The sequence below is a fragment of the Patagioenas fasciata genome, chromosome 9, assembly GCF_037038585.1.
Source record: "Patagioenas fasciata isolate bPatFas1 chromosome 9, bPatFas1.hap1, whole genome shotgun sequence".
In the NCBI taxonomy this organism is placed as follows: domain Eukaryota; kingdom Metazoa; phylum Chordata; class Aves; order Columbiformes; family Columbidae; genus Patagioenas; species Patagioenas fasciata.
Genome location: NC_092528.1, coordinates 31,214,558 through 31,240,684, shown reverse-complemented (window position 1 = coordinate 31,240,684; position 26,127 = coordinate 31,214,558). Strand labels below are relative to the sequence as shown.

General features: G+C 54.5%; 1 protein-coding gene across 9 annotated transcripts in view; it reads left to right on the top strand.

Moving 5' to 3' along the window:
* Nucleotides 1–26,127, top strand: part of MBNL1 (muscleblind like splicing regulator 1) — a 77,556-nt gene that overhangs the window by 5,586 nt on the left and 45,843 nt on the right. For 6 of the 9 annotated variants that reach the window (XM_065844580.2, XM_065844578.2, XM_065844577.2 and 3 more), the window contains exons 1-2: nucleotides 1,090–1,241; nucleotides 17,370–18,309. In XM_065844580.2, the coding sequence (XP_065700652.1) occupies nucleotides 18,136–18,309 (174 nt within the window). In that variant the 5' untranslated portion in view covers nucleotides 1,090–1,241; nucleotides 17,370–18,135. Of the gene's footprint in view, nucleotides 1–793; nucleotides 982–1,089; nucleotides 1,242–17,369; nucleotides 18,310–26,127 lie in introns of those variants that run through there. The other 3 variants (XM_065844570.2, XM_065844571.2, XM_065844581.2) reach the window with 3 other exon arrangements.

Sequence of the window (26,127 nt, the reverse complement as noted above, 5' to 3'; positions counted from 1 at the left end):
TCTTTTTCTGTCCCTTAGGTTAGCGCCACATTGTTTTGTTGAGACTCCTTCATGCGTGGCCCTAGACGTGGGCGATCTGGCAAGGGACACATATACGTTGTGACTAATCTGTACTATTGTAGCGCCTCTTTCTGCGCTGGTCCCGTCAGCGTCACTGGCGTGGCAGGCCTGACCCTGCCCTGTGACACTGGCCAGAGCAGAACCAGTGCCTCGGTGAGGGGCTGCTGGTCTTGGAGGTCTCTCTGGAGCGTGGGAGCTTAGAGCAGTGCTTGGCTGTCGCGGTGGGCACCGACCATCTGCTCCGGCCAGTGTGCCTGCGTTGTCCTGGGGGCCACGGGGAGCCCCTGGGGACCACCCTGGGTGCCATGGGGGTCACCCCAGGGCCCACAAAGGTGGGATCACCCTGGGCACCATGGGGTTCACCCTGGGGCCCACGGGGAGCCCCTGGGGACCACCCCACTGGCTGGTGCAGCTCTGTGAGACCCCACATCAGTGTAACCTCCAGGCTCCTTTCGCTGGGGCCACATGGGCAAAAATCACCGATCTGCGGAAGATGAAGGAAGCGCAGGAAACGGCATAAAAGCACGGGTTTTTTTGCCTGCTCTAGAAAGAAGATGGGTCCCGTGGCCTCGTTAGAGGACGAGGGCTCCGGGGCTGCAGAAGGAAGAGCGTTCTGCCGGGCGGCGCGGCGGGAGGCCCGCAGGCCGAGCGGCCCGGCCGGGCGGCGGTGCGCAGACATTTTCCACTGGTTCCCTCCCCCCGCCTTTTTTTTTTTCGCTTTCCTCCGAAGCCGGAGGCGGCGGCGGGGCCGGGCACGTGTGCTGGGGCCCGGGCACCGTGACTCATGAGGCGCCGGGCCGCGCCGCCGCGGGGAGGATGAAGGCGGCGAGTCCCCGGGGGAGGGCAGCCCGCGACGCCTCCGCTCGTCACCTTGTCCTCGGGCTCGTGTCGCCCGGATCCCGGAGCCTGCGCCGGGCTTAGGTGAGCGGGGCTGGGCCGGGGCTCCCCGCGGGGCCGTGGCGGGCCCGGGGCGGCCCGCGGGGCCGAGGCCGGGGCGCTTCCGGGTGGGGCGGGGGCGGCGGCGGAAGCCGGGGCCGGGGCCGGCGCGGGGAGCCCGGGCCGCTGCCGCCGCTCCCGCCCGCCGCGCCGGCGGCGCTGTCAGCATGAGCCCCTGACTGGGCCGGGCCGCCGCGCCCGCACCGCCGCGCCCGGGCAGGGCCGCGCCCGCCAGCATGCCCGAGGTGAGTGCCGGCGGGGCGCTGCAGGTGCCCGGGGCGCCGCGACCGCCCGCCCGGCCCGGCGGCCTCCCCGGCGCGGCGGGGCCCGCGGGCGGCGGCCTGGCGGGGACGGGGAGCGGGGGGTTCCGCTCGGCGGGGACGCGGGCCGGGGGGAGCCGCCTGCGCGGCGGGGCGGGCGCGGCCCTGCCTGCCCGTGTGCCGGTGCGGGCGGCGGGGCCGGGGGGGCCCAGCCCGGCGGCGGGAGCTCGCCAGGCGGGAGCCGTGCGGGGCAGGTGCGGGGGCGAGCGGCGCGGCCCGGGGCCGCGGGCAGGGGCAGCCCCGCGGGCGGGAGGGCCGGGCCGGGCCTGTGCGGGGCCGGGCACTGCGGCTGCTCCGGGAGCCCGGTTATGGGGTGGATCTGTAAAGCAGACGGTAACCTGGCAGGGACGGCAGCGGCGCGGTGCGGTGCGTGCGCAGCGCGGCGGGACGGGTCCCCGCGGCGGGCACGCTGGCTGCCGGGCGCTCCGGGAGCTTCGGCACGGGCTGGCTGCCAATAGTGGTTCTGTTTGGTTTGGGGTTTGTTTGGGTTTTTTTGTTTGTTGGTTTGTTTTTTTGGTGAAAGTTATTGAATTCGGAACTTTGTTTTGCATCTCTTTACTGTAAACAAATGAGTTTGTTACGATGTTAGCGTAATGGGAGAGAAAAATGCAGGGATGTCATCTGTATTAAATGGTTGGTTTAGAAAAATAGATAATTTTTTTTTTCGAATTCTTTCTTGTGATGATTACTTTTTGAGGAACGGAATATACGCTGCAAAACATGGTGACAGAGACAGTGAAACTGCACGAGAGCAGGTTCTACAGAGAGGGCTGAGGACAGGAGGGAGAGGGGTAAATAGTGAATAACAACGTTGAATGCATAACTGGACCATGTCTTTAGCACCACGGAAACAAGGTTCTAATGAAATGACAACGCGTTCCAAAGTGACACAAGGAAGTAATTTGCATAATGTATAATTAACCGGTGATACTCATTACTGCAGGGGAGGTTTGAGGGTGAGCGCGGGCTGTTTGCACTTGGGAGCTGCGGTGGAGCGCAGGCTCCTGCCGGGCTGAGCCTCGCGGTGCTGACACACACCAGCACCAGCACCGCGGTGACTTAACCAGAGAGCAGAGGAGGGAAGGTGGCCGGTGGTGAGGGACCGGACGGGGCGCTGGGTGACGCTGAGCTGGCCTCTGTGCTTCCAGCACCCCCTTTTGCCATGTACGTTTTGTGAGGCCCGTGTCACTCTGCTTTCCTCAGCTGGCGTTGGATCGGGATGGACTAGAACAGTGTAAAATCGAGTTGGACTGCCGTGGATTTAAAGGCCAGGCTTCTGAGCTACACAAGCTCTTCAGTCTTACTTGAAATGAGATGCTGAAATAGAAGAGCGGTGGTGATGACTGGACATTCCAGGTTTTGTGACCAGTTAGTCTCCAGACTCGAGAAAAGTTTGAAAACTTATTACCCTACGTGTTGTGTATATGAATTAACAGTAATTGTGGAGTAACACCTGAAGGTACAGGATTGTGCAGCTGTTATTTGCTGGGGCTACTGGAGAAAGATGCACAGCAACAGGTTTCTTAGTCTGGTCTCTGAAAGTGACAGCGTATTTATTGTCTCCTTTCCTCAAAGCCATCATGGGATTCAGTTTACTTTTAAAGGCAGGCAAGGATCCGAGTCCAGGGATGCTTCGTTGTGTATGAAGCTGTTGAATCAGCGGGCAAAACTGGGGCATTGTGTGAGCAATTTGTAATTCACTTGAGTTAGGAAGCAGCGTCAGAGCTGTCGTGTGGGAACTCCCCTTGGCTGCAGCAGTGTATGGTTTCCATACATCCACGGCACAGCGTTCCCTGTGCTGGGAACAGCCCGGCTTTGTGACTTCTTTTCATTTCCCCACAAAATCCTCCTCAGTGCCGGCTGTGTCGGGAGTGGTGTGAAGCACAGCTGTGCCGCGTGCCAGATCCACACGAGCTTCGCGTGGCTCTGGGCTCAAGTTGCACCACAACTCGAGAAGTCAGCAGCTCCATGTGCAGCTCAGACCCTCCTGGGCAGGTGTCTCACCTGCGTCCCTCACCCTCCAGGCAGAAGATGTTAGAGATCTGGTAGATTAACAAGGTAATAGATAGTTTCTATATTGAGGAGTATCAACAAAACAGTTTAATTACTGGAAGCAGATAATTGTCATTTAAAATTTCCCCGGTATGTTATTATGTAGTTGCGGAAGTTAGCATAATTCATGGTCTTTGCTCGCAGGTCTGTCTGTAGGCAGTGGCGGCCGAGCAGTTGCTCTCGCTGGCTCGCTGCAGTCGGCGTTGGGTGGGGGGGGGTTCCCAGCCCAGTTCGTCCTGGTGGGACTGGGGGGATGGCGGAAGCGCAATCCTGAGCGAGACTCGGGCGCGGGGGTTCGGTGGGTGTGGAAGGGGTCCTGGAGAGCCTGACACCGTGTACACAGCACAGTGCGAGCCCTTGGGAAGGCTGGGCTGCGGCTGGTGAGGGGTGTGGGGTGGGGGGCACATAAAAGCATCAGGGACTTTTGATGATTTTACTTTAGGCTGGAAATGCTGTCAGTTCGTTCTGCTTTGGGAAGTTCAAAAATATAGTCAGGAATAAGTCAGTGTGAATCAAGCTGCTTGAAGCCTTAAGTGTAGACATTCGTTTTCAGTTTTGGAGAAAGGTTAATTTTCTTTTGCATTACTCCACCTCTTGAATTCTACTACTTTGGTGCTTCACTAAGACTCAGGTGCTGTTCATAATTTTCTAGTATTAACAGGTAATAATTACACAGTTTATCTGTATTCTGCTTCCCATAGCAATGCCGAGGATTGAACAAACTGACGTTTATAGGCACCTCCATGACAAATACCACACACTGACGAGCATTTGAAAGTAGCAGGTGCTGCCGCTTTCTTCTAAAACCTGTTTGCGTGGAGGTTTCCGGTGCTCGCCCGGTTTGCGTGTCTCAGGAGCACTGCAAACGCTGCTTTCCGCAATGTCCTGAGCAGGGAAGATGCTGCTGAAGAAGGCGCTTTCCTCTCTGGTTTTGTTTCCTTTAAGTGTTTGTTTTATTCTGCTGCTTCGGGTTTAATGCAGAGGTGGTGACGACCCAGCGATGGCTGTAATTAGGAGGACCAGCCTTAGCACCTCCAGAGCAGAGGGTGGCTGGACATCATTTGTCTAACACTGTTGGGTTATAAAAGACGCCTTGCAGTAACTATTCATTATCCTTAAAGGCTTAATATGTGTTTTCCTTTGCATTATACACATTTTAAATGCAAATGCTGTGAAGAGGTGATTTTGCTGTTAACAAAGTCCAGCTCATTAAGATAAGACTGTGAAAGAAGTTCTGTTCCCTTTTGTTGTAATAGTTTTATGATTTTTGTCCATGCCAAGGACGGCTTCTGTAACTCTGAATACTTACAAAAGAATTCCTGCAGCTGCCTCTGTCCAGAAGGAATTCTAGTGTGGTTTTATTTGCTATATTTTTATGTACAAAACGGGGATGTGTTGGAGCGTGGGCAGAGCTGGGGTGTGTGACGACAGCGGTGGGTGCTGTGCGGGGACAGGGGTGGGTGCTGTGCCGAGCCAGGGGGGTTGCCTATGATTATTACTGTTTTATTATATTAACAATTATAGTTTGTAAACTTAGTTTCCCAAGTAATGCAGCAAAGTAAACAACATTTCCTTCCTACAGCCCCCTAATTATTTACCGAAAGGATAAACATGAGTGGTTTTTTATTGCTGTCCTCGGTGACATTTGGAGCCTGTTCTGCCATGAGCATGTGCAATTGTAATTCCCATTAGTGTCAATGAGAGATCGCAGCAATTAACCAGGAAAGAGAAGGGACCATTAAAACCGTATCACAGTTGTGATGAAACTTGAATACATCACAAGATAAAAAGCACACGTTAATATGGAAAGCTGGGAGGTGAATGTATAGCGGAGCGCGGTCCTGGTGGGGCTGTCCCAGCGAGCAGCCCGTGTCACCCTTCCCGTTGTGCCTCCAGCCGTGTGTGCGGGGCGAGTGTCCGTTTGGAGAATACAGCGGTGACACGTGTTGTCTCCTCTGTTCTGTGCGTTCAGAACCAGTGTCTTCTCCTGCTCCAAGGCCGATGTGGAGTTCCTCCCGGCGCCCGGGGGTGCTGAGCTGGTGACAATGGGGTGAGGGTTGGTTGTGCTGTGCACCCAGTGCCGGAGAAGAGCTTTTCCTCTGTGAGCAGTCCTTTTTTGAAATGTCTGCTTACTGTCAGATGAAATAGTCCCTGTTTCAAATTATGTACATATGCTGCACTGTTATAAGAGAATATTTTTATCCAAAATATCTTTATTTGAGGTAAGTGAGAGAACTCTCTTTTGAATGTACTATAACAAAAAGGGTCCAAGTGTGCAGTAGATATAATCTCTTAGCCCTCCCTAAAGTCTAACTTAAATTCTCACTAAGTGCAGCTTGAATTTTTAATGGGATAATTGCTATTTGGTAGTAATTAGAAATATCAGCAGCAGCTTATAAGGTAAACTGTCACGAGGATGTTAAATATTGTGCCTGGAGTTCGGTTTGGTTTGAATCTACAGCTTGCAAAGGACAAGGCAGGACGCCGGGACTGAGTGAACCACGACCGGCTGTGACTTTGTGTAGCCAGGTGATCATTTCCATAAGCCAAGTGCATAACCAGCGTTAGCCCGGGGCAGGGGCAGTGCCAGCCCCGCTGCTGCTCAGCCCCGCGTCCGTCCGTCCTTCTGCAGCCCCGCATCCATCCGTCCTTCTTCAGCCCCGTGTCCATCTGTCCTGCAGCCCCAGGAGCTGCCGCTCGCTGCTGGCGAGAATTCTGGGACAGAACCAACTTCCAGCCCTGTTTGAGCACTGTCAGAGCTGCGCAACTGCCTGCGTTGCTCTTTGCAACTTGTGCTTCTGGCAAATACACGAAATGCTTGTTTTCATAGAAAATTATTTTGGATGTAAACATGCAAGCTGTACGTCGGTGGCTCGGAGTGAATTTCAGCACAATGAGAAGAAGGAAGCGCTAGGTGGGTTAAAGTATCTCCAGTCGTCTGACACTTGGAGCAGTGAGCTTCCCCGTAGCTCTGCAGTGCCCGCCCGGCTGTATTTGCCTCATTGGATCAGTGCTTTGAGTTCACAGGTGGCAGTTTAAACTCCTGGATGGTCCGGGCTCTGCTGCTGGAAGCAGACCTTGCTGCCTGCCCCCGGGGGGGCTTTTCGCTCAGCATTCTTGTCATTGATGTCACATTCAGGGCTGGTCCTTACGAACGTGTGTCAGTCTTGCTTGCAGTGGCACAGAGAAAAATTAACAGAGCATGCACCGAATTTTCCCCTTATCTCCCTATACCACATTTTATGTATCTTGTAGTGAGTTGTTTTGTTTCTACGGTTTCAGACTTCGTGTTTCAGAAGATTAATTGACTTAGCAGCCCTGTTTGCGAAGCTTAGTGATGATAACAATGTAATAAGTCATGAGACAGTCGCAGATCATCTGGCAAGGCAAAATATGCCTTGGGCTCGAACTTGGAGCAGCTATTATTTGGAGAGAAAAGTAAAATGTCAAAAGCGTTATAAATAACGTGTCCTGACTTGGATGGCTGTAAGTTCAAGTTTACTTGAAGAAGCCTGCATGGGAGGCTTGGTTGACGGCATCTGCGTTCACCCTTTATGCGTGCCCGCTGGTACAGACAGGATTTATAGGGCTGTTGTGTGGGGTTGGGGCGGCCGGGGTGCCGATGGCAGCGGGGCGGGAGCGGGAGCAGCTCCGCGCGTTCCTGCTGCGCCGCTGGATCCGACCGCCAGCGGTGAGTAAGGGCTCGGGAACCCGGAGCATGCTTGGGCGCTGGGCCCAATCCTGCTTCCAGAGAACTTAATGGGAATTTTTCCTTCTAAAAAAGGGAGAGCGGGCAGAGCTGGTCAGCTGGGCTCTGCCAGGCCCTCGGTGCTCCTCTCGGGAGTCCTTTAACTGCGCCTCTGCCGTTGCGGTGACACCTACCCGGTGTTCTCGGAGATAAGCTTTTCTTTCACGTGTAAGTAAATTGCTGTAGAAGGTGAAGTTTGCCGTGTTGATTTGGTCTGGCTAAACCCGAAGCCTGGAGGCTTTGGGCCCAGCGCTCCCCGGGCAGAGCGTGCGGCTCGGGAGCTGCTCAGCCAGGCACGTGTCAGGTTTTCCGAGCAGGTTGCCAGGCTGGCGGCAGCGGTGGCGGGGCCTGGGTTCGCCATGGCCAGCACGTGTGTCCGCGTGGAGCTGCTGCGCTGACATCTGCCCCGCTGTGCTGGCGGAGGCGCGGGCGGGACGGCGGCTGGGACGGGCTGTGCGGAACCGCCGGCCCTTCCTCCTCCTCCTCTTCCTCCTCCTTCTCCTCCTCCTCCTCGCCCGTCCCCGCGGTCAGTGCTCGCCCTCCCAGCTGACACCGGCTACTTTGGTGTTGCTTGTGCCATTTGGTTTCCATGGCAGAAGGGTCGTGCCGGCTGCGCAGACTGACAGACACAGCATGATTTACTTGTGAGAAATAAACCCTACAGTTTTCTCTCTGACACTCTGAGGCTGGGGAAAAAAAAGCACCGAACAAAAAATGTTTCTTCCAGTGTTGGGAGGACTTTGTTAGAGCTTGGGCAGCATTTTGACTTCGTGTGATCACCTTTGGTTTTCAATGAAATCCTTTCCATGTGTGATGTTAGGCAGGAATCCTGCGGTGCTCGATACGTAGGCAAAACTTGGGCTGCGTTTGATCCTTCTTTCAGAAGCAGTGCAAAATCAAAGGTAGCGAGCCCGTGGAAGCGCTAATGTAATTATGTGCTTTCCAGCTTTTTGATGTATAATGGTTAAAAGTGTTGTGGGAGTGCAGGCACTTACTGCGATGACTGAGCTTTGACAGCTGCTTAGAACAGAGTCCCTGGGAAAGTATCTTGCTGCTTATCAGCGTTTTATGGAGCTCCTGGATTTATGTGGAAGTGTATTCCAGAAATAAATCTTTAATGATGTGATCTTTTTTTGGTGAAAAGTAGACACAGCTCTGGTCAGTTCTTCTAATGAAATACAGCTAATGGTGGGAACTAAAATACACAAATTGGAACTTCTTTCACTCATGTTTCTGCGTGACCGACAAAACGATTGCTTGGGGTTTGTTTGGTTTGTTTTGCACAACTTCTAAGCATTCTGTCTTCACTCACCATTTTCAGAAAAACTGCTTTTTCTTAAATCTTTTCAGAAGTTATTTTCCAAATAGTCCATGTTTTTTGCATAAGGCTAGACAGTTAAACTTTCCTATTGGGTATTTTTAAATGGCTTTTAGAGGTAAGAGTGAGAATACAAGCGAAACTGTAATCTTGTGAGCCTTTTCCCAGATTCCTTCGCTGTCTCGTTCCACTCGGGTGGGTGGCGCAGGGACGTTGGTGGAAGAGGAGACGCGTGGAGGAGAACTCGAGGATGGAGAGGACCCTCCCCGTGGGAGATCCCTGGGGAGCGGTAGAGCCGGCGATGGGCTCCCAGCCTCGATTGGTTTTGCTGTCATCAGAAGAGTTCCTTTTCTCTTCCGTTAGTGCGTAACAGTTACCTCTGGTACCTCGGGTGGTGACAGAGCATAGAGAGTGAAAATCCCCATTCTTTAGGATTTACATTCTTACAGAAGTAATACATTATTTTAAATTCATTGGGTTTTTTTTAAAGTCATAAGGGTTTTTACTGTCCTGGAAGGATACAACTTGTAAGTATGTACTAAATGTAAGGCCAGAATGTATTAAAACACAGAAAATATCGTACTTTGGGGTTTGGATTCTTTTAGAAACAGAAAGCTTTGAACCGGAGCACAGGTGACTTTGTCTCCTCTCTCGCAGCAGATGTCGGAGCAGTTTTGCAGCCTTGTGGCTGCCTTGTCCTTCAGGCCAGCAGGACTGGGGCCGTCATCCCTGCGCGGAGCTGGCGATGCTGGTGGTGCCTCGCTGCTCTGCTCGGGGTGTCCCAGCACTGCTGGGGGGATTGTGGAGGTGCTGCCTTGGGCGCTGCTCCACAGAGCCGGCGATGCTGGCGGTGCCTCGCTGCTCTGCTCGGGGTGTCCCAGCACTGCTGGGGGGATTGTGGAGGTGCTGCCTTGGGCGCTGCTCCACAGAGCCGGCAATGCTGGCGGTGCCTCGCTGCTCTGCTCGGGGTGTCCCAGCACTGCTGGGGGGATTGTGGAGGTGCTGCCTTGGGCACTGCTCCACAGAGCCGGCGATGCTGGCAGTGCCTCGCTGCTCTGCTCGGGGTGTCCCCAGCAGTGCCATGCTGGGGTGCTGGCATTGTGGAGGTGCTGTCCTGGGCGCTGCTCCGCAGAGCCGGCAGTGCCAGCGATGCCTCGCTGCTCTGCTCGGGGTGTCCCAGCACTGCTGGGGGGATTGTGGAGGTTGTCCTGGGGGGTGGCCGGCGCTCTGCGGGTGGGACAGTGCACCGCTCCGGAGAAGCCAACATCAGCAGCCTGTTGTGGTTCTGGTAGTTAAGTTCAGATTTAATCTCGCTGATTAATTTTACGTGTGCAAGGACGTGCAGGCTCCTAATTCATCATTATTCACATAACAAAGTGACCATCGTGCGAGCGGGCAAGAACTCGGAAAGGTACAGTTTGGTGATGGGCCAGCCCGACCTGGGCAGGTCAGCAAAGGTGAGTGGAGGAGCTTGTTAGCAGGAGCAAGTGCTATTAGTAATAAATGGATAACGTTAGTACTGACCGTGTATGTGCCGGGATCCATCGGGTGCTCACCAGAGTGCTCTCGCAAGACTCGCGTTACCCACGGCTGGGACCCAGTTGGAGGAAGGAGAAAGCCACCCTGTGCAACCAGGGCCACGGGGCCAGTGCTTTGGGAGGGGAAGTGAAGGACGATAGAGCTGACTGTAAAAAGCAGGAACCTTTCTAGAGGTAACGTGCAGTACCGAGGTGCGGGGGTGTTTTCCCTGGCTGTGCAACAGATGCTGGGGCAGCCGAGCTGCAGGAGCGAGGCTGCGGCTGCTGCAGGGAGTGCAAGGGAGCTCCCGGTCACCGCTCCTCCCCAGTCACCACTCCGCCCCGAGCCCAGCGCTCCCGGTCACCGCTCCTCCCCGAGCAGCGTCAGCTGGGCTCCATGTCAGAGGGGAGCTGGTGCTTCCCTGCTGAGTCACGGACAGCGCTTCTTTCTGTAATAGTTGCTATTCTTGCTGTCACGTCTTATATGTTGATATATATATATCTAACATGTTATGTATATGCACACGTACAGTTAGAAATCCTCTGCCAACACAGGAGTGTTGTTCAGTGATGTGTACTCTCCTTTTTGCCACTGGTACAAGTAGCTCCTGGTTTGGAGTCTCAGCTGTGGGACGTGGCCTGAGGTTTGGCGTGTGGCCGTGTCCTTGAGGAGACCACCCAGAGGCTGCTGCACACGAGCAGGCACCCAGCCTGCTCCCACCGACACAAGCAGTAGCACGTCCTATAGAGTCACAGGCGTGCATGATGCAGGGGACAGGAGGAAGCGTTTTCCATGTGAAACGTGCCTTTCTGGGGACAGGGACAGTGTGGGGCCGGCGAGCGGCCCTGGTGCGGTGCCGCTGCCGAGGTCACCTCGCGCCGCCCCTGCATTGCTCGGGCTGCATGCGTTTGCCGTTCACCACGCGCTGTGTCCTTAATGCGCAAGAGTCTGAATAACAAATCGGTTTTTACTAGTTATTTTGTTATGGCCTCTTAAATGTCTTTGTATAGAAATCCAATGTTTAAAGTTAATATTAATTGTAACAGACATATAAGACTGATTATACTTACAGAGCTTTTAGTTGTTTTGATTCAGTTTGGTTTGTTGTGGTTTTTTTAAAAAAAACAAACCCAATTCTTGGAGTTTTAAGTTCGATCACTAGGTTACTGTTTTCTTTTTAGATCCATGGGAAATGTCGCTACTTTTATGGTTGAAATTCCCCTATGCCAGGATAATACAGAACTCCTCGTTCTAAAATATATTATGTAAACATTATGGTAAATGGATTATGGGATGGATATGTTTTTGGTATCAGAAACAATACTTGCAACTTCAGTGGTGAGGATGGATGTGTGAGTGCTTTGTGGTGTGTAAATGAAGGGCAGAGCGGTGGGCGCAGAGCGGTGGGCGCAGAGCGGTGGGCGCAGAGCGGTGGGCGCAGAGCGGTGGGCGCAGAGCGGTCCCTGTGCCGCGCTGTCCCTGTGCCGCGCTGTCCCTGTGCCTCGGCAGGCACACACTGACCTTTCCCTGCCTTGGTTATAAATACCCAGCCAGCTGATGCCGTCAGATCATGAGGATCCTGCACGGCTGTGCAGTCCCAGATTTTGTAAAGGAGCCTGATACATACCATAGGTTATAAAAAACAAAAACGTCAACAGACATTTTTCTTGGTTTTTCAAGGGTTTTTTTTAATTACAGTAACAGTGGTTACTTCGTAACTGCTCTTTAAAGGAGAGAGGGTTTGTGGATTTTGCAGTATAACTTTCTGAGGTGCAAACAGCATTGCTCTAAGGTAAAGCAGGACAGGATCGGGCCATGGGATCTGTACAGCGGTGCTGTGACACGGCTGTTGGGATTCGGTTTGCTCAGGGACGTACGTCTTGCAGAGCTGATCCCAGGGAGAGCTCGCGTCTGCACGGTGTAGGAATGTGTGCGGTTGGGGGCACGCACTTCAGGACTTGTTGCCTCTTTCTTCATGATTTCTCCAGTTTTTGTGAAGCGAGTGCGCTTGGCTGTGTGAAATTCAGCTGTAATGTCACAGTTCGGTGTTTCTGCTAAAGCGGCTTCAGAAACTGTGAAATGCGCTGCAGATGAAGCCGTGTCTGACGCAGGTCTGCCTGGGCAGCCCACTGCCGTCAGCGGGGGTGCCCTCCGGAGCACTGCTGCCCGCACTGCCGCTACTGAAACTATGTGGATTATGCAAAATATTTGGGTCACAGAAGTAGCGTTGGCAGGTTTTTTACAAACGTGGTGTGGGACGTGCTCGGTTCGGTGCTGGCAGTGCCGCCGTGCCGTGCGGGTGTGCTGGCTGCGGGGCCGGGGCTGTGACACCGCATCCATGGCACGGGGTCCGGTGTTCTCATGCGGGTGTCCCTGGTACCCGGCCAGGGCAGTGAAACCCCCTCCATGGCATGGGGTCCAGTGTTCCCGTGTGGGTGTCCCTGGTACCCGGGTAGGACTGTGACACCCCCTCCGTGGCGCAGGGTCCTGTGTTCCCGTGTGGGTGTCCCTGGTACCTGGCTGGGGCTGTGACACCCCCTCCGTGGCGCAGGGTCCTGTGTTCCCGGGCGGGTGTCCCTGGTACCCGGGTAGGACTGTGACACCCCCTCCATGGCGCAGGGTCCTGTGTTCCCGTATGGGTGTCCCTGGTACCTGGATAGGGCTGTGACACCCCCTCCGTGGCGCAGGGTCCTGTGTTCCCGTGTGGGTGTCCCTGGTACCCGGATAGGACTGTGACACCCCCTCCGTGGCGCAGGGTCCTGTGTTCCCGTGTGGGTGTCCCTGGTACCCGGATAGGACTGTGACACCCCCTCCGTGGCGCAGGGTCCTGTGTTCCCGGGTGGGTGTCCCTGGTACCCGGGTAGGACTGTGACACCCCCTCCGTGGCGCAGGGTCCTGTGTTCCCGGGTGGGTGTCCCTGGTACCCGGCCGGGGCTGTGACACCCCCTCCGTGGCGCAGGGTCCTGTGTTCCCGGGTGGGTGTCCCTGGTACCCGGCCGGGGCTGTGACACCCCCTCCGTGGCGCAGGGTCCTGTGTTCCCGGGTGGGTGTCCCTGGTACCCGGCCGGGGCTGTGACACCCCTTCCACGGTGCGGGGTCGTACTGGTGCAGCGGGTACAGTTCCTGCAGAGGTAGAGTATAAGAGCAATTTGGTCTGTTCCGCAGTAGTTTACTAAAGAATGTTTTTCTTTAATCAATCCTTCACTGTTATGTGGCCAAGATGTTAATTAGCTCATTGTTTCTGCTTAATTTTGTGACAGTGCTCTAATTATATCCCTCAATTGTGCCATGAAGTAATTGCCGTGTCTTTTCCAAATTTTATGTTGAGATATGTTATTGGTAAACTTAGAATTTGGCAGAGGTGTTTGACAATCCTGTAAGCAGTCCGTCATTTCTGTATTTCTCTATTTACAAGACAGGCGTTTGGCAGTTTCGAACTTTGAGACTGTACTGTCAGTGTAAATAGAATATTGACTTTATTCCATTTCCTGTCTCATTAGAGTCATTGTCATGAGGATGAATTCGCGTTGTGTAATTATCTGGTCTTGCTGACAGTTCTCGTGTCACTGAGACTGTTTTTTTCAGCTTCTCCTTTCTCTGAGCATACAAATCGCGTTCTGCGCTGCCACCTTCTCCTTTGGCGTTGTGCTTTTTGCCTGTCCCGCTTCGCACACCTTTCGTTCGAGGAGCCGTGTGCGAGCGGGGGCAGAAGGGGTGCGCGGCAAGCGCGGTCCCGGCAGAGCGTGCGCGGCGGCACTGGGAGCCGGCCCGGCAGGGACGGGCGCGCTCCGGCCACAGCCCTCGCTGCAGCCTTCCCTCCCATCTGAGGAGCCGCTTCTTCATCGCTTCCATTGACCCAGCTCTGCAGACAACTGAGTCACCTTACCCTCTGAAGGAATGACTTCTCAGTGTTATTGCTCTCTTTTGTCTTTTCTGATAATGATTTTCTAATTTGTTTTCTATATTTTAGCTTCATTTCCCTTCTGTTCCCAATAATCAGTGAAGTCAAGGTTATGAATTGGCGAAACCTATGTTGCAACATTCCGAAACAAGCAGCAAATACTTCCAAATTTCAAAAGGTTAACTTCGAAAACCAGCTGTGGATTGAGAACAGCCCTTAGTACTGAGGGGCCTACTGGGCAGAGCCTGGGAACTGTCAGCCCCCAACACATTGTAATTGAACTGAAAAGGAGAAGAAAATCACCTCCATCCCTTTCTGTCCTCTCACTATGGTTCCTCCATCTGCGTTTGTTGCAGTCTTTCCTGACTTATCAGACATCACTGCATCTGCTGGGGCTTTTTGCAGCCAGGGAGACCCTTCAGTGTTTGAGGCTTACTGGGGAGTCCTTAGTGACTTAGGGAATCACAAGAGAATTTCAAAGTGAGAGGAAAATAGTTTATGCAGCTAAAATATAATTCTGTGCCAACATCTTCCTTTATTTAGTGGAGATATTGAAGATAGACCTCTGCTCTGAAGTCAGGCTTTATTTTTGCTAGAAGGCTATTTTTAAAGCTGACATTTCTGGCTCTGTTTTCAGGTAGATAACACATTCTGACAAAACAATTTTTCTCTAAGTGACTGTGCAGACAAAATGTACATCTCTACATCCAGCACGTCTTCACGTCCAGAGGATGTACCTCTCACATCGTAGCTCCTCACGAATGCTTTCCGTGGCCAGCAGCCCTTGGAGCGGCGGGTGAAACGCAGCCGGGTTGATGCGGCGGCAGACACGGCACTGCCCTCAGCACCAGCAGGATTTCACTGCAGGGGGTGGCTGGTCTGACTCCGAATAGAAAACTTGTTACAACGCTGGGAATAAAACAGTCTTGTGAGTTCTACTGGCAGGTTGACTCCTTTCACTACACGTGGGCACAAAAGACAGTTGTCACCTGTTTTCAGCTTGTATGTTGCCTTCACGCTATCTTTCTTTCCTTGTTAGGGGTGACTACTCTTGTAATGAAAGTGAAATGGAATATTTTGGAAATGCGGCTTTTAACTTGCTTTGGCTTCGGCTTGTAAAATGTATCAATTGCTGCTCTAACTCTTCTTGGTGTTTGGAAAAATCAGTGTTTGGTATGGATTGTATACCTGGCTGATGAACAGGAGAAAATCCCTGTTCCACCGGTTCATTGTCGAGAGCTCTCCCTGCCTGCATGGGCATCCCCCTGTCCCGGAGGCACACCGGGAATGGGTGTTCACAACAGAATAACACTCGGCAGGTGTTGTTTCATGCAGGAGCGATGGCGGGCGGCAGTGGGACCGCGTTAGGTGTCTGGAGGACAGGGTGAGTCCTGGCACACCGTGGCTGCAGGCTGCGTGATGGCTTAGGCTGCCCCAGGCTCTCTGAGGTGAAGGGGTGGCACGTGGCAGGGGCAGGTGGCACCTTGGGCTCCTGTGTCCTGCTCTGCGCTCTCCGGGTGCTCGCCCGCACGGCTGGTGGCGTGGCAGGGAGAGCCGGGCTGGTTTCCTCCCTTACAGAACAGGTTTTCCAGTTGCATCTGCTGTGTGCCCAGGTGCTGACCAGTAGTGACCGCTGGCGCGGGACGACCCCGGCTTGTGAGTGTGCGGCGGTTGAAGCCTGTGAACACCTGTGTTTTCCCAGGAGACTCTTACCGAGGTGTGAACTTGTGCTTGCAAGCGATTACACCCAATTGTTTATCTCCTGCTAGAAGAGATTAGAAGTGTCCTGGCAAGCAACCCCCGATACCTGTTATAATCTTATTAGCGGTAGTAGGTGTGCTTTACTTCTGTAGTTTGCTGGTCTAATCACTTAGTCCCAGGAAAAAGACGCCTTGTAGATTTTCCTCATCTGTTGGTTCACATCCGTGCTGACCAGCACCACTTTGCAAGACGTGTTTCTGGTGACAGCCTCAGCGATGCTGCTCTGGGGGTGGTGGTGAGAAATGCAAAGATGATGGAGCAGTGTCTTTAGAAAGATGGGGTGGGAACAACCTTCTCCCTAAAGGCAGGTGGGCAGGACGGTGCCGGGGGTTGCGGTGCTGGCAGTTCCACGGCTGGTGTTGCCCCAGGCTCCGGTGTTGTCCTGCAGCATGTGGCACGGCGGTGGGTGCCCTCTGCTCCAGGCTGCTCTTCCCACGTCTCCAGCCTGAGACACGGATTGCCGTGTATTACAGTTGTATTTACACATGGCAAAGTCGGGCATCTGGAACTCGTCTCCAAGAAGCACTCGTTCACCTCGGCATCTGAGGGGCAAGGTTTACCTGCTCGGTTCTAGATGTTGAACGTCTGTGTGGGGTTTTTTAAGTGAATGGTGTTTATCATGGAGCTTGTGGCTCACCTGCCATGTGTCACTGGGAGGGAACACACAGTTCTGGGGGATCGTGGTCTCCTGGCAGGGCTGTCACCCGTGTGCAGGGGCGTGATCTCCCGCGGTCCTGGGTGGAGCAGGGCAGGTTCGCAGTGCCCGCGATGGCTGTGTGTGTGTGTGCAAGTGAGTGTGTGTGTGTATGTGTGCAAGTGACCGGCTGTGTGTGCGTGTGAGTGACTGGTTGTGTGTGCGTGTGTGTGTGTGTGTGAGTGTGTGTGAGTGGACCGGCTGTGTGTGTGTGTGTGAGAGTGACCGGCTCTGTGTGTGTGTGTGTGTGAGTGGACCGGCTGTGTGTGTGTGTGTGTGTGTGTGTGAGTGGACCGGCTGTGTGTGTGTGTGTGTGTGTGTGTGTGAGTGGACCGGCTCTGTTTGTGTGTGTGTGTGAGCGGACCGGCTGTGCACGGCCGCTGACCGGTCCGGCGAGTACCCGCTGTTGTGGTCTGTCCGTGGGCAAGTCCCGGGGAGCGGGGCCGGTCCCGGCCGTGCCGCTGCCTGACCCGGCCGGGAACAGCCGCAGCGCTGGAACGGGCTCCCGGCGGGGCGGCGTTCCGCTTCCGTGCGGGGAGCCCGGACCGGGGGACCCCCGCGTTCCGCTTCCGTGCGGAGAGCCCGGACCGGGGGACCCCCGCGTTCCGCTTCCGTGCGGGGAGCCCGGACCGGGGGGGTTGGCGGGGCGGGGCGGTGGCGGCGCGCAGGCGAGCGGGCGGGTCAGCGGACGGTACCATTCCCCGCGTGGGCGCCCCGGCGCCGCCATGGCCCGTCCCCCCCGCCGCATGCCGGGCAGCGGCCGGGCCCGCATGCCGGTCCTGCGGCGGCCGTGCCAGCCCCGCCGGGCGCTCGGGGCAGCGCAGCCAGCGGCTGACAGGCGCGACCTTTCATAAGACGGCCCCCGCCATTGGCTTGCTGCCCGGAGTGTCGCTGCAAGGCTCCCTGCGATTGGCTCGCTCCCGATCATGCTGGCTCGGCACGGGGCCGCGGCCCCTCTCCCCGCAGCCCGGCGGCGGCTGGCGTGAGTGCCCGGCGCGGCGGCGGCTCCGCGGGGCTCCCGGGCCGCCCGCTCCATTGTAACGTGTCTCTTCTCTCTGCAGGTTGGTACTCAGAAGTGCCTTTCCTGACGTCTCTGCTGCTTGGGACCGCTTCTAGAGCAGCCGCTGCTTTTTGCCTTGCTTGCTGCCAGCTAGACTGCGACGACAGCGCATCCGCCGCCACCTCTAGCCAGACACCCCCGCTGCACCCACACCGGGAGAAGGGCGCTGCCGGCCTCGCGTAGCCTGCTTTACTGTACAAATAAAAGTGTGCTGAGAAGGTCAGATATCTGCTGCCCGAAAATCAAGGAGAGGAGGAAAAAAAAAATCCAATCTCGATTGTTGCTCTAAACTGCTGCATCTGTCTATGCCAAACTAATCGATACCGATTGCACCACAAAACCCCGTTGCAAATTCAGCTGCCTGGAGATTACCTTTCAAACAACTTTACAGAGAGCAGCTCGGAAATCCCGTGTCAGAGGGTCTGCCACGTTTTCATGGTTGCGTTGTGGGCTCCGGCGGGCGCTCAGGATGGGTTGCTGAGCCCACAAGGCTAGTCCGGGCCACACCGTTAACGTTCACCTTACTGGTAACCCTGGCCGCGCTCTAAGTACGAAACTGCTGTCGATTAACAGTGTCACACTCTGAACTCAGGCTGGCACATCTTTTCCTTGAGGTTGCAGCCACCCAGTTTTACACGTACTTTTAAAATAGGGAGCGGGGGAAAAGAAGTATTCTGGAGGTGGCACTTCCATCATTTCCAGTTTATCAGTTCAGCTACTTATTTGTCCGTTTTATTGGAAATTTTAACTACCTGTAAAATCTAAAGATGGCTGTTAGTGTCACGCCGATTCGGGACACAAAATGGCTAACGCTGGAAGTGTGTAGGGAATTCCAAAGGGGGACTTGCTCACGACCAGACACGGAATGTAAATTTGCACACCCATCGAAAAGCTGCCAAGTTGAAAATGGACGCGTAATCGCCTGCTTTGATTCATTGAAAGTGAGTAAATATTATATTATTTTCAAGGATATACAGCTAATGAAAGACGCAGCTGTAGCCAGAGAAACCCTGGGATCCGAAAGGGAGCGATCGCTGGCTGCCTGCGGTGGGATGTTTTGCTGCTTGTATTTTATTGATGCTTGTTGATTTGTTTTGCTATTTTACTCAGGGGAAGGTGAAGGACGGGGGAAATGAAGGGAAAATAAGCCTGGCAGGGCTCAGATCCTCCGGTATGGCTACAGTGACTCGTTCTTTGCCTCTAAGTTATTCTTTGCCTGTAGCTGGCATAAAGGGCACTTCTCGGAGAAACAGCAAAGTCACTGTAAGGATTCTTTGTTTTTAATAGCACCGACCACGTAAGCAATATGATGATTAGTTTCCATCTCATAACGAGCAGCGGGCTGCTGGTGTCTCTGGACAGCTGATGGTGAATCCTAGAAGAGTGTTTTCCTCCCTGGGTTATTTGGGTGTCTGTGAGCACCCTGCTTGGGTTTCTGTGTTGGGACTGCCGGGGTGATCCTGTCGCTTTGACAAATGGGCAGCGCGAGCAGGGGCCCGGTGCTCTGGCCGTGCGGCAGGGCTCTCGCACATGGCCTCACTGGGGCTTTTAGGAGCTATATCCAAGTAAGGCACTGTAAGTGTGTAGCTGCTCTCTTACTGTAGCAGTACTTGCAGTAATAGGTGTTAAATGTGTAGATCTCAGCACCTTCCCTTCCTTTTTTATGAATTAAATAGTCTTAACATTTAAAATACTCGCCCCACAAATAGTACAGAATTAATTCAGTGGAGTTAAAAAGAAATCAAAAGCTGGGAAATGGAAATCTGTCAGATTTTCTACAGTGTAATTTTGTCTCCTTGGGACCGAGTCCTGGGCAGTGGAGCGGAGCGTGGGGTTGGCTGGTGGCACGGCCGAGCTGCGGGAGGGAGCCGGGGCTGCCGCAGGACCTGGGCTACGGCCGTTTCACACAAATCCCAGGTTTAAAATGTGCCTTCTCTTAGATCAGGGTAGAGGCTGAACCTTTAAAATGTTTTCAGGCCTGAAATACCCAACCCCATCACCCCCAGCCACGCTTCAACTTATGGATATTGAAATACTTTTGTCACTGTGTTTATTTTGAACTTACAGTAATTACAATGCACGGATGGGGAGTTCATTGTAGAATGTGGAAATAAAATGTTTGTATGCATTACAAAAGCATTGAAATTGGGAGCAGCGCCAGAGCCACTCACACCAGTGGGGAGTCCCAGACCCGGGTGGCCACTGTGGCCACTGCCATGGGCAGCAGCAAGTCTGCCTGGTGCTTCTCCAGCACAGCACGGTGCAATGCGGTGTGGCACAGTGCGGTGTGGCACGGCACGGTGCGATGCCGTGTGGCACGGCGTGGTGTGGCACAGCACAGGCCAACCGCCACTGTGAGGACACTGCACCACGGGTGTCCCCGCGGCCATCCCGCCAGCGTGTCATCGTCATGCCTGATGGAGACACAGGCCTGGCCTTGGAGACTGAGAAGGTGTGAGAGCGAAGAGGTGCTGCCTGGTAAACCAGCACCCGCGGGATCCCTGGGTGATCTGCGCTGCCGTGGTGCTTGGGCACACCGCGGTGCAGCGGTTGTAGCCGCTGGCCTTGCGCTGCCGAGCGGGGATCAACCAAAAGGTTGGAACAAGAGGCCAGAGGGAACTGGGTGTGAATCTCCTGCACTACAGGAGGCACCACCTGAGTTTGCTGGGGATCAGTGTCCTCTGTTGTCCATAGTCACTGGAAGGGCTGTAAAACAGGGGTGCTGGGGCAGCAGTGAGGGCTCTGCCTGCTGAGGGACATGCTGGGCACTGGCCAGGTGTCCCCAGCATGCAGCTGGCTCTGCCATTTGCTTTTTTTGATGAAGGAGATAATTATCACCTTTGTAAAGAGCTGCGAGGTCCTTGGCCAATAACCGTAGGTAACGTTACAGCATTCTGACATTGCTCCAGGTGCTCCGTGCAGTCTGCTGGTGCCTGTGTGGAGCCAGCGCCGGAGCCCAGTGCTGCGCTGGGCAGGGATCTGCTGCTGGAAACTCCCTGCTCCCCGAGTGGGGTTCCTGGTGCTGGTGCTCAGGTGTCCCCTGGGTTCAGGTGCTCAGGTGAGGTGCAGGGGTATCCCAGGGGCTCAGGCGCTCAGGTGAGGTGCTGGGGTGTCCCTGGGGTTCAGGTGAGGTGCTGGGGTGTCCCAGGGGCTCAGGTGCTCAGGTGAGGTGCTCAGGTGAGGTGCTGGGGTGTCCTGGGGGCTGAGGTCCCTCCCCAGTGCTGGGGGGCCCCTGGGACCCAGGGGATCCCCATTCCACGGGCTGGGGAGCAGAGCAAGGTCAGCTGCTCGCTCCTGGGCACTTCTTTATTTTTTCCTAGTGAAATGGCTTCTGTAATGCATGAAAATACCTTTGACAAACAGCAGATGGAATGTGTCCCCTCCCTGAATTCCCCGTCCACGCCACCCAGCAGAAAAGCAGTTGCTCAGTTTTGGTTTTGTTTGAGCTGTTTGTAAATTTGGGGTGTACGAAGCTAAACAAGCACTAGTTACTTTGTGACTTTTTCTGCGCTATAATAAACTTCAGATGTTATGCAAAACCAGTTGAGGGATGTTACACCATTTTTGCCTTGACCCTGTAAGGTCAGTTCATAGTTTACTAAAGAAAAAAACAGATTTTTGATCAGGACATTAATGTATTATTTTTAATACTGCCATAACTCGGTGTGCATGCAGTGTCCTTACTCTTTAGTAAAACAGTAGTACACTTAAAAATTTGCCTTCATATTAAAATAGTTGATTTCTTATAAACGTGTGTAAAATTCATACCACCTAACCAGCTGCCAGGACGGCTGTTCAGTCACTGAATTCTTCTTTACGGACTGCGAATGCATCTCTCACTGCCGCTGCTCCCACGAATGAGTGTGAGCGTGTTGGGAAACACGCGGGGTACGAGGGACCGAGGGGAGGGGACGCAGTTCTGTCACCCGCAGCACCCGGCTGGTCCCCAGCCCCCGTGCCATCGCAGGGCAGTGCGTCGACCAGGGAAACGCGTGTGCCGTCCTCTGCCCCTTAGGTATCAGGAGGATACCTTTAAAACAAGAATGATGATGTAGTGTATTCAGTTGTGTGCTCGAGTGGCTGAATCAGCTCCAGCGCTGGGCCCGTGTTATTGAAGTGCCAGAGGATTTGTTTTTCCAAAATTTGGGTGCGTAAAAGCCTGTTAAACTGTCTACAGCAAAAATAAGCCCTTGAGCTCCTAAATCAGGAAACCAGTTTGCAAAAGAAATTAAATTTTTAGCATAATTTTGAAACATTTTTCCTCTTTTTTTCTTTCTTGGAAAACTATGCCTGAGTAGGATCAGTTTTGGAGGCAGGTTAACTTCTTCAGGTGTTCCCATGGGGGGCAGGATCAGTTTTGGAGGCAGGTTCACCTGTTCAGGTGTTCCCATGGGGAGCAGGAGCAGTTTTGGAGGCAGGTTCACCTGTTCAGGTGTTCCCATGGGGAGCAGGAGCAGTTTTGGAGGCAGGTTCACCTGTTCAGGTGTTCCCATGGGGAGCAGGAGCAGTTTTGGAGGCAGGTTCACCTGTTCAGGTGTTCCCATGGTTGAGTCACAGCCGTTTCATGAAGCGGAGACAGGCTCTGGTGCCCTGTGTCTGGTATCCACCAGTACACGGGGGGTCAGTGTTTGATTTGCTGTTGTACAAGTACTTACATTTTGAAAATGAAACTCTCGCACTGTGTAATAGCAACGTGTCACTTTTTAGTGAGGGGTCTTAAAATAGGTAAATGCATTATTACTATCATTACTTTTAATGATCTTGGTGAGCCCCTTCAGAAGTGGAATTGTTAAGTGTTCAAATCTTTGCCCTTTGTTGCTGCTTCAAAACAATTTGGTTTTGACTTGTCGTTCCCCATCGTGTTACAGTTACCTAAGGGTGTTTGGTAAGGACCTTCTTTATTTTCATACCAAGAAAAGAAAATCACGGTAAGTGTATTTCACTAATAACATGAGAGTGGCAGACCATTTGCTTTGGTTAAGGCAGAAGAAAATAGTGCAGAAGCATAGTTATGGAACACTTGAGCAGGTGACTCTTTAGGCATTCTGCTTCTGGGGTGTTGAGCGTGACGGGGGAGCGAGGCAGGAACGGCATCGGGGGGCAGAGCCGAGGTCCCGCTGGGGGGCACACGGACACCCCTCTGACTCCACAGAAACCCGTGGAAAAGAGGAAAACACACCCAGTGCTCCAGTTCCTAAGATGTGATTTGCCCTTTCCCTGCCAGCGGGCTGGGCTCCCGAGGGGACGCCAAGGAGAGTGGCAGATACATTGCGAGAGTGGTGCCGTAGTTGGGCTGAGCGGCAAATAGTCCATTAAAAAACCCCAGTCAGTCAACACCATGTGTGTTCTCTGTGGGAACATAAATGGCATTTTAAAATCTTATCACCTATTCAGACAAAAGAGTTGGGGCTCACTACAGTGCTCAGTTCATGTTAGAGTTTCAGCTCTACAGCTGCAGGAAGAAATTGAAACCAAATTAAAACCTTGCATTGCAGCGTTTGCACTCTCGTTCTTTCAGAGCCTGCGCATAATAGAAACCAACACGGGTCAGGAGCTCTGCTGCGTGCAGCCAAACTCAGTGCAATTCTGAACTAATCTGGGGGAAAATGTAAAGAGGCAGAAAATACGAAAAACCTCACGTCAAGAGTCCTCAGTGATTTGTCCCGACTCCCTGGAGCAGCCCATGCGGCTCCGTCCCCCCGCTCACCCCAGGGCTCCATTGCTCTGTTTTTCTCAGCACAGATGCCTTGTTGCCAGGGCTCGCTCTAGAGTTTAGTGGAGGCAAGGAGTTGTGTTCAGGATGGAGTGATCGCATCTGGTTTTTGCCGTGCAGCAGCACGGGTGTTTCTCGGTGGGATCAGGGTGTCCGGGGGAGCGGCGGCTCCGCACTCGGGGCCGGGGCAGCGGTGCCCGCGCTGCAGCTCAGCCCGCGGGTCGGGGAGGCTGTGGCGAGGGCAGGTTTGAGTGCGCTGTGCATCCCTGTCTCTGCTCCTCAGCCCGCGGGTCGGGGAGGCTGTGGCGAGGGCAGGTTCGGGGAGGCTGTGCATCCCTGTCTCTGCTCCTCAGCCCGCGGGTCGGGGAGGCTGTGGCGAGGGCAGGTTTGAGTGCGCTGTGCATCCCTGTATCTGCTCCTCAGCCCGCGGGTCGGGGAGGCTGTGGCGAGGGCAGGTTCGGGGAGGCTGTGGCGAGGGCAGGTTCGGGGAGGCTGTGCATCCCTGTCTCTGCTCCTCAGCCCACGGGTCGGGGAGGCTGTGGCGAGGGCAGGTTCGAATGCGCTGTGCATCCCTGTCTCTGCTCCTCAGCCCACGGGTCGGGGAGGCTGTGGCGAGGGCAGGTTCGAGTGCGCTGTGCATCCCTGTCTCTGCTCCTCAGCCCGTGGGTCGGGGAGGCTGTGGCGAGGGCAGGTTTGAGTGCGCTGTGCACCCCTGTCTCTGCTCCTCAGCCCGCGGGTTGGGGAGGCTGTGGCGAGGGCAGGTTCGGGGAGGCTGTGGCGAGGGCACGTTCGGGGAGGCTGTGGCGAGGGCAGGTTCGGGGAGGCTGTGGCGAGGGCAGGTTCGGGGAGGCTGTGCATCCCTGTCTCTGCTCCTCAGCCCACGGGTCGGGGAGGCTGTGGTGAGGGCAGGTTCGAATGCGCTGTGCATCCCTGTCTCTGCTCCTCAGCCCGTGGGTCGGGGAGGCTGTGGCGAGGGCAGGTTTGAGTGCGCTGTGCACCCCTGTCTCTGCTCCTCAGCCCACGGGTTGGGGAGGCTGTGGCGAGGGCAGGTTCGAGTGCGCTGTGCATCCCTGTCTCTGCTCCTCAGCCCACGGGTCGGGGAGGCTGTGGCGAGGGCAGGTTCGAGTGCGCTGTGCACCCCTGTCTCTGCTCCTCAGCCCGCGGGTTGGGGAGGCTGTGGCGAGGGCAGGTTCGGGGAGGCTGTGGCGAGGGCAGGTTCGGGGAGGCTGTGCATCCCTGTCTCTGCTCCTCAGCCCACGGGTCGGGGAGGCTGTGGTGAGGGCAGGTTCGAGTGCGCTGTGCATCCCTGTCTCTGCTCCTCACACAGGGAGCCGAGGGGGGACGTGCAGCCCAGCGCGGCTGGGGCGCCTTTGCCGCTCTCCCTCCCCAGGACTTGCAGCAGAGGACACGCGGTGTCAGTGGCACTCATTGCTTGATTTTTGTCTGCCAATTGCCTGGAAGTGTGTTTCCTCCCACTGGCCATGTGTTACGATGCCTGGGGGAAATAAGAGGGTGATCTTTTAGTCTTTAAAGGATGTGAAGCCAACTCAGCAAGCCTCTGTCTTGCTGTGCTAATTGGAGTGCTTGCTGGCAACCTTAATTGCGAGGGACTGGGCTTGCACCGGTGAGGCTGCGGGCGAGCAGCGCGGTGCAGCTGGTCCCTGCTCGCCCCGCGCCGTGCTGGGGATCCAGGCTTTTCATTCCTTCACCCATGGCTGCTCAGTACCGCTTAAAGTCGTTCCCGTACAAAACACCAGAAGAGATGCTTTCGTTCCGATCCAGAGTCCTGTCTTTCTCCTTCATCTATAGGGTGCTGCTGGAAGGATTACTGCTTTTGAGACAGGGTTTGAGTAAGCGCTGAATTGTCAGGTACTGAAACACGGGATTATGCAAATAAGAAAACCTTTTTTGGGTTTGTGTTTGAATTCCTTTCAGTCCTTACGGCTTATCCCCTTCATTAGGGAATATCTAATTATTTAACTCATACGGAATCCCCGCCGAGGCTGTTGGAAGCAACCGCAGCGTTTGGATCAAATAGAGGACCACGTTAACAGCTCTGTTACAGAGAGCGGAGCTGCGTTCGAGGCGCTGCCCGAGAGGTGCTGGCCCCGCTTTGGAGCGGGAGAGACATCCCTGGGTATGGCAGAGATACTGGTGTGCCAGACGGGATCCGTTTCCTCACATTGCATTTCTTTATATCCCAGCCACTGCATAAACTTCCTGGTTGATAAAAGTGCTGAACTCAGCGGCGTTTTGTACCCTGGTACGCTTCTTCATCCTGGTGGGATTCAGTCTCAGATCCTGTGTGATTTTGGTGCTGCTCTTTCATACTGGGCCAGGGGGAGGCTGCATGGCTATTTGGGCAAGAGCTCTTCCCAGCCTTGCCTGACCCATGGGGAGGTTTCCCCTCACCCAGCCTGGCAGATTCTAGCTGTGGGTAGTAGCTGGCACGTTTTTCTTTGTTAATATGGGAAAAAGAGTTTGCATGTTTAACCGAAGTCTTTTGAAAAAAAGCAGACAGAATGAAATGTTTTCTGGGACCTTGGGACTCGCTATAAACTGACACCAGTGAAGCAAAGAGCTGGACAGAACCCCAGTGTTCGCGTGGTCGTGTGCTCAGGGCAGAAGGCAGCGCTGGGGCAGCGTGGGCTGCGCCACCGCTCCATCACCCACCTTCTGCAGCGCAGCCGGAGCCCCGAGCCAGCTTCCCATGGACATGGTGTCTGGAGTTCAGCTTTTTGCTCATCGGGCATGTTCAAAAGGTCGCTGGCATTAACGTATCTCGCTTGTCCAGTGCCCTGGCGGAACCTGCCCTGCAGTGATCTGCGTTGGGGGATGGCTGGGGCTTGTGCGGTGATTGCAGCTGAATAGAAATGCAGGAAGGTTCGGGAAAGCCTGGACTGGGCAAACTGGGTGATTAAAGATTTCACACCCAAACTAATGCTCCTTGGAGGAAACAGAGGAGTCAGTGTTTGGTATTTATTATGTTTTTCGTTGAACAGCGAGGCTGCACCTGGTGTTTTATGGAGCTGAGTAAGATGTTCCC